At 50.0% G+C, this 12,526-nt stretch overlaps 1 protein-coding gene across 1 annotated transcript; it reads left to right on the forward strand.

Annotated features, from left to right (window-relative positions):
• On the forward strand, positions 1-2,843 carry LOC134517780 (sentrin-specific protease 2-like). Its single transcript, XM_063339659.1, has 6 exons — positions 1-129; positions 541-744; positions 867-946; positions 1,335-1,419; positions 2,123-2,218; positions 2,781-2,843. Exons 1-6 carry the CDS (start codon positions 1-3, stop codon positions 2,841-2,843), a joined length of 657 nt encoding a protein of 218 aa, XP_063195729.1.
• The last annotated feature ends 9,683 nt before the right edge of the window (positions 2,844-12,526 follow it).

Genomic DNA, 12,526 nt, shown 5'->3' on the forward strand with positions numbered 1-12,526 from the left:
ATGGAGAGAGAGGTCGTTGCCGCATTAGGCAAAGGTGAGCCAGAGGAGATAATGAGCAGTGCCTTCAAACTAAGGGTCACGCGCCAGGACGTCCGCACCCTAAGGAAGCTTTGCTGGCTAAATGATGAGGTAAAACTAGCTGCAGCACAGGGATCTTCTAATGGAGCGTTTATTTCAAAATACCCCTTCAGCGTGTACACAAGTCTTTGCAAAGTTATTTGATGACCTGCACTGCAGAGCCTAGAAATCTCTGTACGGTTCTTATTTTAGGTACTGAAGGGTCCGGTGCTTCTGGCAGTTCCTTTACTTGTATTGTGCAGCTTCCAGGAGTTAGTGTAGGTTCTTGGAGTGGGTGGCAGGTGTTTTTATCAAGCTGCAGATGTCACCAAGTGGGAAATTCTCACAACAAAAGCTGACAGCTGAGGCTGGAGTTCTCTCAGCTGCGTACTTCAGGGTGGCCAGAAAAGAGATGTTGCTGTGCTTTTCATTTGGTAAGCTAGTGTCTTGTTTTACATCTCAAGCTTCCTCTTTATGGTACAGGTCATCAATTTCTACATGGGTCTTGTGATGGAGAGAAGTAAGAGGGAAGGATATCCATCAGTCCACGCTTTCAGTTCCTTCTTTTATGAAAAACTTGCTTCTGGGGGCTACAAAGCTGTAGGAAGATGGACCAGGTGTGTGGATCTCTTCCAGAGGGACATCATCTTAGTGCCCATTAACTTGCGTTTGCACTGGACACTAGCGGTGAGTGAAACGGGCTTGTTATTTAGAGTTGGCTGGGGAGAAAAAGCTGGGAAGAAAGGTCATTGAGGTTTGTGCAGCAGAACAAGGTTGCGCTTTGTCTAACAGTCACCTTTGAATAACAGGTCATAGACACCAGAAAGAAGACCATCAAATACTACGACTCCCTGGGACAAGGAGGGGACAAGATTTGTGAGACTTTGCTGTAAGTAACTGCTCAGTCAGTGCTTTTGTGTTGTGAATTAGGAGAAGGGTTTTGGATTTTGCGCTTGTGACACGGCTGGAAGTTTCCGCATGTCTTGTAGATAACAAACCAGAAATCTTGGATTCGCTTGCTGCGAGTTGTCTGACAGTGACTCCTTCCCTAGTCTCACGTCGTCCCTCCACCCAGCGTCTTGGGTGCCTGTGTTCTGCCACCTTCCCCCTAGAGCACAGACAAAGACATGGTAGCCCCGTGGCACACGGGCACCAACCTTGTTAGTGATCAATAAAACCCTCCTGCCACTCATCTTCCTGTGATCTTTCAGCAGCTCTTTTTTTCTCGGCCTGAATTACAGCGATGAAGAGTGATTTTCTTCTTTTGTTTTAACCAGCAAATACCTGCAAGAGGAGAGCCGTGAAAAAAGACACGTGAACCTGAATGTTTCAGAGTGGACTGTTCACAGCATGGAGCCACATGTGAGTGAGCACTGCTTGCACTTGAAATGTGAACTAGAACTCCTTGTCACGAAGCTCTTAACGCTTTCTCATAAGGCCAGGACTTCAGAGAACATCCATAAGCATCTTCTTCTGGTACCACATGGGGCTGCAAGTGGACCAGGAAACCATGCTGGGATGAAATCTTTGCGCAGTGCCTCTCCTTGCTGGCTGAATACTTTCTTTGGTTTTTTTTAATTGCTCTGCCACGTGAAGGTGAATTTGGCTTTGCCCCCATTTCACAAGTCAAATTTCAAGTCTCTTTAGCAGTTGTCAGAGAACGTGGGCTGCTTGTTTGCAGCCCAGATCCTGGCACGTGACAAAGCAAGGGCTTGGGCTGATGTTTCTTGCCAAGTTAATAGTGAAAAGCAGCACCGAAAGCCTCGATTTAAGGGATGTCACTTTAGAAAGACACTGTAGAAACCTCCAGACACCTTGCAGGGAGGAAGCCTGCTGTCCCTTATCAGCCTGCCAGGAATTTGGCTTGTAACATCCGAGCGTAGGAAGCCGAGGGGAGGGATGATGTGCAGTTCCTGGGGTCTGTTCCTTGTGTTGGGGAGCGGTTACTGGGGACGGTGCAAGTTCAGGAGTGTCTGGTTAGGGTATTTTTGGTAATGGGTGCTGCTTCCAAGTTGCTTTTCCTTGAAGATAGAGGCAAATTCTCCATCTTCTCTGCATTCGTTAGGAAATCCCTCAGCAATCAAATGGAAGCGACTGCGGCGTTTTCACCTGCAAATACGCAGATTACATCTGCAGAGACAGACCGCTGACCTTTACACAGGTGAGTGAAGGTTCTAAACAGCTCCAGCCCCTTTCGCACAGAGACAAGAGCCAGGGAAGTTACGCAGCGGCTGTTCATTGCGTCTGGCGCAGCGGCTGAGGTTTTGTACCTCTCTCCGTTCTTGGGAGATAGTGGCTGGGCTGGAACTTCCAAGTGGCCTCAGCAGGGCAGAGCTGTGTTCTCCATCCTGGCGTCCGGTATCTGCTCCCAGTGAGATTCCTCTTGGGCGAGGTACTGCAGCCAGGGGGTTTGTGAGATCTGGCCTTGGGATCTTTGGGAGAAATGGGTCTCAGCCTTTGACCAATGTAGACACTGGTTCTTTTCCAAGGCAGTGCTCTTCTGTGAACGTGCTTGTAAGCTGTTGTGTGGTCAAGGAGATCTGGTTTTGGTGGCATGTCACCCTCTTAGGAGCTGTGCGGGTGAAAGCCAGGCTGTACCCGAAGGGCAAGTTTTGACAGTTCTTAAAAGGAATTTCATAGTAAAGAATTAAGTGGGTGTTTCTGCGTATTTTGTGTCTCTTTCTGCCATGACGTGTATTTCATGGATTTTCTTTTCTTTTCAGAGCCACATGCCTTACTTCCGTAAGAAGATGGTGTGGGAAATACTCCATCAGGAGCTGCTATGAGACCTGTGCTATAGGAGTAACCCTTCTTTTAGTTATTTTTCTCATACCTTATTGTTGTTAGACGTTTTTCTCTGTAGGTTAAGGAAAGAGTTTTTCTCTGTAGGTTAAGAAGTAGTGGTTAAGTTTATTTCCCCCCGCCTGCCCCTATTTTGGAGACAGTAACTCTCCTTGAAATTAGCTAACACACCTTAAGTGCAAGCTGGAAAGGTTGGTGTCACCTGGGCAAGGGAAAGCTTAAGAACAAATGCTGTGAACTTCCATCGCAGAGAGGGCTGCTCACACCTCGCAGCGCACGTGGCCACCTTATGGACGAACGGGACTCATCTGGTGGTGGTGACATTGCACGAGTGGAACTTCTCTCACAGCACACGTGGTCACGTTATGGACAAATGGGACTCATCTGGTGGTGGCAACAGTTGTGTGAGCTGAACTTCTCATCCCAACAAGAAGGTGCTGAACTACTGTTTCCTCAGAGAGAGTTTTCTTCTGTTTCTGGAGTAATCTACCATCTACTTGATGCCTACAAGTGGATTTGTGATGACCATCAGAAGAAAGCATTTACCATCTTTTGATTTGCGAGAGAACCCCCTGTGGTTGGGTTTGGTTTGGTCTTTTTCTTTCTCCAGGGAGTTTTATAATGTGAAAAGAGAAGTATTTATTTATTTTTATTGAAATATTTATTTAAATTATTTAAGAGCCTTACTGGAATGAAACTTGATCTGGTAAGGAGAGTGGTTTATTTTTTTTTGTCTTTGAAAATAAGGTTGACGTATCAATGTGGGTTTTAGCTCACTCACAGTCTATGGAGGAAGAAGACTCTGGCCAGGCTGGGTATCAGAGCACCAGAACCTCCAAGCGATTGTCCCAAAATGCTGAAGGGACAACCAGGACGTTGTTCAGCAGCGAGAATCCCAGGAACAGCCAAGTAGGAGATTATTGCTGCTCTGCCGCAGGCGCTGCCTCCAGGCGTCTGCCCGATGAAGAGCTTGTGTCGATCCTCACTCTGTTACGCTCAGACACAGCTAGATCAGTTTAAACATGGCGTTTCCCCCTTTCTTTCATTTTCCCACGCCCCCCCAGCTTACACTCTGCAGCTGGAGTGGGATTTCAGGTCTTTCCTTGACCATCGTAGAGGAAAAATTGCCCAAGAGGTGGTTTGGAAGCCCCGTGTTGGAACGCTTGTACAAATGACCGTGTGGTGGTGTTTCTGTAATGGCAGTTACCATCATGTGAGGTGATTCCTGCCCGGTGATGCGGTCTCTCCTCTCCTCGGCTTTGGGGGAAAGCTGGTGATTTTGGGGCCATGCCCTCTGTTGCCGTGGGTGGGATCAGCCTTCCCGGTGCTGCTCCTCGCCTGAAGGTCTGCTCTCCTGGGCCGGCTGACGCGGTGGTTTGGCTGTGGTGCGGGTCAGCAGCCACATCGCCCTCTGCTTTCAAAGTGATGAGCTTAATCCGTCCCCAAATCAGAGGAGGTTCTCCAAAGGAAGGACTATTGCAAAGGCAATGTGTCGTGGTTTGTCCCTCCATGAGATACTACATCTTCCCGGGCTCCCGGAGGACGTGGAAGATTTTAGCTGTTTATTACCGCTAGGACGCAGTAGGTGAATGCTTGAAGTGTCCTTTCCCCTTCCCTTGGGTTCTCGCTGTCTGGGGGCTGCAGTTTTGAGGCTGACCCTGTGCTCTGCTGAGTACAAAAGCAGAATCTGGGGTTTTTTTTGGGAAAAAGTCCCATGAAGCAGAAAACAAGCCCTGCAGAGGGGCGAGTGGGGTAAGGACACTGCCCACGTCCTCCTGGGCCCCCCCCGTTAAGCAGAGGGGGCTCAGGGGTGTGATGGAAGGAGCAGGGTGATGCTGCTGTGAACACCTTACCTGGTGCCTTCGCACCATGACACTATGACACTTCGCAGATGACACTAAACTGGGCGGGCATGTTGATCTGCTTGAGGGAAGGTTGGCTCTGCAGAGGGATCTGGACAGGCTGGACCGATGGGCTGAGGTCAGTGGTATGAGGTTCAACAAGGCCAAGGGCTGGGTCCTGCACTTGGGTTACAACCACCCCATGCAGCGCTACAGGATTGGGGCGGAGTGGCTCGAAAGCTGCCCGGCAGAAAAGGACCTGGGGGTGTTGGTGGACAGCCTGCTGAATATGAGCCAGCAGCGTGCCCAGGTGGCCAAGAAGGCCAACAGCCTCCTAGCCTGTATGAGGAATAGTGTGGTGAGCCAGACTAGGGAAGGGATCGTCCCCCTGTACTCGGCACTGGTGAGGCCCCACCTCGAGTACTGCGTTCAGTTTTGGGCCCCTCGCTACAAGATGGACATTGAGGTGTTGGAGTGTGTCCAGAGAAGGGCTCCAAAGCTGGTGAGGGGTCTGGAGGACAAACCTTATGAGGAACGACTGAGGGAGCTGGGGTTGTTTAGCCTGGAGAAGAGGAGGCTGAGGGGAGACCTTACCGCCCTCTACAACTACCTGAAAGGAGGTTGTAGAGAGATGGGGGCTGACCTCTTCTCCCTGGTGACAAGCGATAGGACGAGAGGAAACGGGTTCAAGTTATGTCAGGGGAGGTTTACATTGGATATGAGGAAACATTTCTTCACTGAAAGGGTTATTAAACGTTGGAATAGGCTGCCCAGGGAGGTGGTGGAGTCACCATCCCTGGAGGTGTTTAAAAAAAGGGTAGATGGGGCACTTAGGGACATGGCTTAGAAGCGGTTTTTTTGTCAGGGTAGGCTAATGGTTGGACTCGATGATCTTAAAGGTCCCTTCCAACCTCAGCAATTCTATGATTCTATGATGGGCGAGCGCGTGTGCGGTGTGAGTAATGCCCTGCCGCCCTTGGCGGGGCAGGGGGGACACACAGTCCCCATGGGGCTTGGCACAGTTGTGATGCTGCCGGCTGCCCCGTGAGGTGGTCCTTGCTCACAGGAAGGCCGTGGAGGGGGCTCAGCCCCCAAGGCTGGCTCAGACCTGGCCTCACATGGCCAGTGACCACAGGTCTACCAGGAGCAGAGTCATCCTCGGCTGGGGATGGCGGGGGGACAGCAAAGGTGAAAACTGATGCTCTCTTTGTGATTGCTCATGCTAGAGGCAGGGAGGGGATTTATTTTGTTTCCAAAACACGTGGGCGTGACGAGTGCCCTGATTTGGTGCTTTGAAGTGTTACAGGAGCGGCACCGGAGCCTTCCCCCCTCGGGGGCCACCTCTCCGTGGCACTGTGTCCCTGGTGCCCGATGGGTGGGAGGGAAAGAGCACAGCTCTAGGGACCGTGGGGGTTCCCGTGACAGCCCGCATTTGGAGCACTGCATCCAGCTCTGGTGCCACCAAGAGCAGAAGGACACGGAGCTGTTGGAGCGGGGCCAGAGGAGGCCCCGGAGATGCTGGGAGGGCTGGAGCCCCTCTGCTGGGAGGACAGGCTGAGGGAGTTGGGGTGTCCAGCCTGGAGAAGAGAAGGCTCCGGGGAGACCTCCCAGCCCCTTCCAGTCCCTAAAGGGGCTCCAGGAAAGCTGGGGAGGGACTCTGGATTAGGGAGGGGAGCGACAGAACCAGGGGTGCTGGTTTCAGAGGGAAGGAGGGGAGATTTAGAGAAGATCTCGGGCAGAAATTCTTTGCTGTGAGGGTGGTGAGCCCCTGGCCCAGGTTGCCCAGAGAAGCTGTGGCTGCCCCATCCCTGGAGGTGTCCAAGGCCAGGTTGGAGGGGGCTTGGAGCAAGCTGGGCTGGTGGGAGGTGTCCCTGCCCATGGGATCTCTCAGATGATCTTTAAGGTCCCTTCCAACCCAAGCCATTCTCTGCTTCTCTGATTGAACGAAAGACAGGATCCTGGCCTTGGCCCCGCTCGGCTGGGCAGGACCACCTTTTTTTCCTCATCAGCCTGTAATTTTTTAACTTATTGCAGCATCAGGAGGAGTTGTGGAGGTGATAAGGAGTTTAAATTTTTAACCTTCCCTGGAGGTGGCAAAAAAAAAATATTAAAGAGAACGTAATAATTCTGAGCAGGAAACTGCAGTGTCTGGCTTGGAATATGGCCTTTTCTCTTTCAGATTCACTGTGAGAAGCTTTAATAGTACAAGTGTTTCTACTTCAGTGGAGATGAGGTTAGGAAAATTTGGTTCCCAGGAGGTTAAAAAAGCTACATGGAAATGAATGCTGAAAGACAGGGATGAGAGAACAGACTCGTCCCGCCCCCGGTATCACCTCTCCGTTGATGTCTTCATGTCCTTCCTACAACTGTTATGTTTTTAGGGAGGTACTATTACTTGTGACTTGCTCAAGGTGGATTTCTGTGTGTTAGTTTTTTTATAACAAGTTGATGTAGTTGCTGTTGTGCAAGTCCACTGAAAACCAGTTCAAGACGGCAGCCGAACTTTAGTAAAAGTTTGCCAGGATAACCTGCGCTGTATTTCCAATCAGAAGGAGTGGGAACACGAAGACCTTTCGAGCAAAGTCTTTTTGAAACAGAATCGTGCAGGGTACGACAGGACAGCAATTGCTATCCCACCTGCTCCCCTAGTCTCTGCTCTTCTGTTCTTCCTGCTTCCCTATTCTTCCCTTTCCTATACTTTGATTTCAAACAAAAAATAATAAAATCACGTGCGGGCAGTCTTCCCCAAGGCTTCAAATGAGCGATGGCTGAACTTTTGTGAGTCATAACTAGGTAAGGTGTATGTGTGGGGGTGTGCTCTCCCCTTTTCCCCCCCGGCTCCTGCTCAAGCCATGGCCATCAGCGGGAGTTGTTATGAGTTGCACTTGAACTGTGGGAGATGGCTGGCGACACAACCAAAGCACTGTCTGGAGTGGGACCCTAGGTACCCTGTTCCCATGAGCATATGACTATAGGTCCATTATCTTACTCCATAAAGAGTGGACAGCCCAAGAGCCCTTTGAGCTCTCCTGCACGGCAGCGGGCTGCACGACAGGATCTCCCCTTGAGTGGGGACGCTCGCTTAAGGCTCTTCTCCTCGAGGCTGAGCGATTCCTTGCCGCAACAGATTCTCGGTAAGTGACTGACAGCACGCTAAACTTTGCAATCTTAGCTAAGTGATCTAAGGATTGATTGCGCATACATAATCCTTTAGACATAAACCGTTGAGCAGGTCTGGGACTAGGATTGGATCCAGCCGCACCTCGACTCCTCTCTGAGAAGGAGTTTAGAAAGCAAGGGGGTCCTTTCTGAACCTCGTGACTCAACGGGAGGGTCTCCCTGAGAGCTTGTCTGACCCTGGCCTCTATGCAGTGACTAACCCAGTGTACCCTGGCATCGCATCGCATAAAACACTGTCGCATTCCCTACTAACTTTGTTACATCGCTGTTTTATGTTAACAAACATTTCACTACTCTCTTACAAGTGAAGTTATTCATTCCGCCCGCGACACCTGGCGTAGTCGGCAGGAGGTCAGGAGTTATCACTGGTTGTTTAGGGAGGCATGGAGTGAACCCGAGCCCCAGATTCTCAGAGGAATGGGCTCGTGGTAATTGGTACAATTGGGAAGTCGTTGAAGAGTACTTGAAAGCGATTAGGGGCCCTACAAAGGATGGAAAAGATGAGGGAGTAATCTGTAAAATGTTGGGCCCTTGTTTAGAAGCCGCGTACCAAGACAGGGAGAATAGAAACAGGAGAGAGCAGGAACTAGAGAAGGAAACAGAGAGCCGGAAGGCAGCTGAGTTACTGATATCTTTTGAAAATGAACAGCTGCAAAAACGATTGCAGGAAGAGAAGGAGAAAAGGCGGAAATTGGGAGAAAAGCTCGAAATGATGCTTATGCAGGCTCCCCACCCCCCTGACATTGTACAGATTAGGAAACTGATAGTATCCCCTGAAGACTGGGACGGAAACATTTGGGTGATCCCGATGATAGCGAGTCAGAAGAAGACGTTCCTTTGTTCCCCACAAATCCTCCCGAATAGGAAGCCAGAGCCATTGTTAAAACAGAAGGAACTGTGGGACCTCGGGGTACAAATCCAGGGCACACTACGCGAACCAGCCCCTGGGATCCCTTGCAACTGACAAATTTGCAAGAGAGATACAGCAGAAACCCCGGTGAAACTGAAACCGAATCCTTGTGGTGAGTATGCTTAACCGGCGGCGACCGAATCCTGTTAAGCCGGCATGAAGCCAGTGGTTACTGGGGTCCGGGAGCTTTCTTAAATTTAGGACCTGATCCGGCAGATACCCCCCATTCTAGCACCAGCCGAGTAGCTTATTGGGCGGGAGGAATCGACACCATGGAACGGGGTGAGCCCTCTCTGATCCCCATCAAATCTCTCAGCGAGTTATCCACAGCCGTCCCAAAAGCCGCTTGCACACAAGCCAGGCACGAACGAGGACGCCACGCTGTCCCACCGCCTGCTGCAGTAGATTTTGCAATATTAAAGCCACTGGTCAGAGGAGCCCCAGCAGTTCTTAAACCTCACCTAGTCGCAAAACGGGATGAGATTAGAAGAGATGCCGAATTTAAGACACAGGGCAGTCGTCCTCCCAGGCGAAGCCCTGCCTGGGCAGAACTGATGCACAGCGTTGTTATCTACTGCCGTGAAAGGGGCTGGGGCGACAGTGCAGCAGTTGAAAAACAAAGCCAGAAATGCCGGGGAGGAGATCACAAAGCAAGACCCGTGAAACAGGGAACAGGAATTAAATCAAAGGGAAATAAAAACTTGCCAACAGAGTCTCGAGAAAAGAGGAACGAATTGTGGAGGAAAGCGTTAGCACTAGGCATTCCCAGAGCCGCGATTCAAGGTCAGCCTACTGGCATCATCTTGGGTCTGATTGAAGCATTCCTGAAACCAGAGAGCGGTGGAAACAGAGACTGTATTTCAACTTCTTTAAAGGAGGATAATCCCTTTCCCCCTCTGAAGGAGGAATTGCAGGACACCAAGTCAAAAAGCGAGTAATGTCCGGAAGGCAATTGGGCCTGCCTGTCCGGAAAGGGGAGGCTTCTCAGTGGATAAGTGACGATGGCCCATACATCTTAATTCCAGTTGGTCCTCGAAGACAATTAGTAAAGTTTTTAATAGATACGGGGGCACAAATTTCGATACTAACACAACCAGATGCCGAGAAGCTGGGCGTGCGATCCGGCCGGCAAAGAGTTAGAATTACAGGCGTGAACGGGGGAACTGGTGTATGTCAAACTGCTAAGGCTCGTTTACGGCTCCCGGGCGAGAGGCGCGTATCGCCTACTCGCTTTGCAATTAAAGCTCATCATGAAAATATTTTAGGTTTTGAGAGTTTAAACGGCCGAACCTGGCATCTGCCGACGGCAGCGTGTGGTCTTTCGGCTCCAGCGCTGACCTTACCCCGTGCGGAAACCGGGAAGCCGCAGTGCGGGGGCTCCGCTCAGCCCCCGCGCTCCCCGAGTCAAAGATGACAAACGTACCGCAGTACCCGATCTCTGCTGAGGCATGAAAGGGCATTGCTGAAGGCGTCGCTGATTTAGAGAAAAGACAAGTTATTTTCAGAACCCGCTCCCCGTGTAACTCACCCGTCTGGCTGGGTCGGACACCTGATGGCAGGTGGCGTTTCACAGTCGATTACCGCCGTCTAAATGCTGATACAGCCCCGCCAACGGCCGCTGTACCAAACATCGCTGAGGAGAAATAACTGGACTCCAGAGGATCCAATGTGAATCAACAGAAGCCGTTTATTAAGCACAGATCATCATCTTTTATACCCTGTGTTGTAGCCGTACACGCCACTTGCTTATTTCTGATTAGCTCGTTACACTGTCCACGCACTGTCCATGCAGTTCATTCACACATCAGATTGGTTACAAGAATTCACATAGTAAATTGCTTAGTCGTTAGCACAACATGTTTTCTACTTCCTCAGTTCTCATTTTTCCCATGGACTAATTCCATCTTCTACCACCTGTTTTGCTCTTAATCTAATCTCTCGTAGTAGGGAGGCTGGCTCACGTGACCATTTTCTCTCAGACACATTCCTACACATTGCAGCTTTAACAGCTACTCTGCGAGCAGCTGCCCGCCCAGGGATGGCGGCATTGGGTGTAAAGGCTATGTTCGTTATGGTTCCCTTGAAGGAGGAGGATAAAAAGAAGTTTGCTGTCGCTTGGGAGGGAATACAATACACCTTTAACAGACTCCCACAGGGGTAGAAACATTCGCCCCCAATTGCTCACGCCGTGCTTGCCAAACTTTTGCAGACAGTCTCGCTCCCCCAAGGTGTAAAACTGCACCAATATGTAGATGATATTCTGGTTGGAGGAACTTCTCCTAAGACAGTGGGGGAAGCGGCAGCAGCAGTGTGGCAAGCACTAAATAAAGCAGAAATGGAGGTTCCACCTGGAAAATGTCAGGGACCAAGTGAAGAAGTAACATTTTTAGGTACTTGCTGGATAGCAGGCAGTGCCGTGATTCCTCCGGATACCTTAAGAAAAATTGAGGCGCTGCAAATGCCCCAATCGAGGAAGGAGTTACAGCAATTAATGGGAACTCCAGGATATTGGAGGAAGCGTGTGCCTGGACTTTCTATAATTTCCCATCCATTATACTCACTTTTACGGAAAGGCAAATCCTGGGAGTGGAGATCAGAACATAACGAGGCAGCAAACACTCTAATCGAGGAATCAAAACCACACCAGTCACTGGGACCGGTACACCCCCGCCACCCTATCACAGCCCAATGGGGTTTCGCAGAGCATGCTACATATTGTAATCTGTTCCCAACTGGCCCCGGTGGACCAAGAAGACCTCTATTGTTTAGCTCAACTGCAGTTAAGGAAACACAACAACGGTACTCTGAATGGGAAAAGGGACTTTTATCTTTAGTCCGAGCAGTTAAACAAGTTGAGAAAATACATCAGGGACCACCTGGGCAAACTAGAGGACCTTTGAATTTACTAGAAGCAATCCTCCAGGGGACTGCTCCCCCAGAAGGCGTCGCACAGACACCCGCTATCAGAAAATGGTATGCCTACCTAACAGGAGTAGCAGAAAATATGCAGTTAACTGAGGGACACACCAAGGCTTCCAAATTGCAGATGCCAGTAAACACAGGTCCTTTAGCGTTACAGCAACCTTTTCAACCTTCACCCATTCTGGATGCACCACCCCTCACTGAGACTACTCCGACGGAAAACATTGGGTTTACAGATGCTTCTGCGAAAAGAGTAAATGGTAAATGGCAACATAAAGCTGTTGCATTAGATATCACCTCTGGCAAACAAGTAGTAGAGGAAGGTGAAGGTAGTGCACAAGTAGGAGAAATGAGAGCAGTTGTTTTGGTGGCACAGAATGGAGCAAAAATTATATACGTAGACTCTTGTGCTGTATGGGCCGGTGCCACACAGAGGCTCTGTCAATGGGAAACCTGGAACTGGGAAGTAAACGGATCCCCAGTTTGGAGAAAGACAGACTGGCAACTATGGCTGGGTATAGCCAGAAAAACACCTTTTAGGATGGGATGGGTTAAAGCTCATGCTAAGGATAATCAACCTGCTACGAAGTGGAATCAAAAGGTGGGTGAGCTAACCAAAATTAGGAAAATCACCTTAGATTCGCAGTGGTATCGACTGGGAGAGTGCTTACATCAAAACTTAGGCCACACAGGTGAGGCAGCACTTTACTTTGCTGCACAGAGTAAAGGCTGGCCTATAAGCCGTAAACCTTGTGAAACTGTTCTTACAGAATGTCCCCAGCGTAAACCGAGATTGCAGGCAGACCATCCTGCT

Source organism: Chroicocephalus ridibundus, chromosome 6 (assembly GCF_963924245.1).
Source record: "Chroicocephalus ridibundus chromosome 6, bChrRid1.1, whole genome shotgun sequence".
In the NCBI taxonomy this organism is placed as follows: Eukaryota; Metazoa; Chordata; class Aves; order Charadriiformes; family Laridae; genus Chroicocephalus; species Chroicocephalus ridibundus.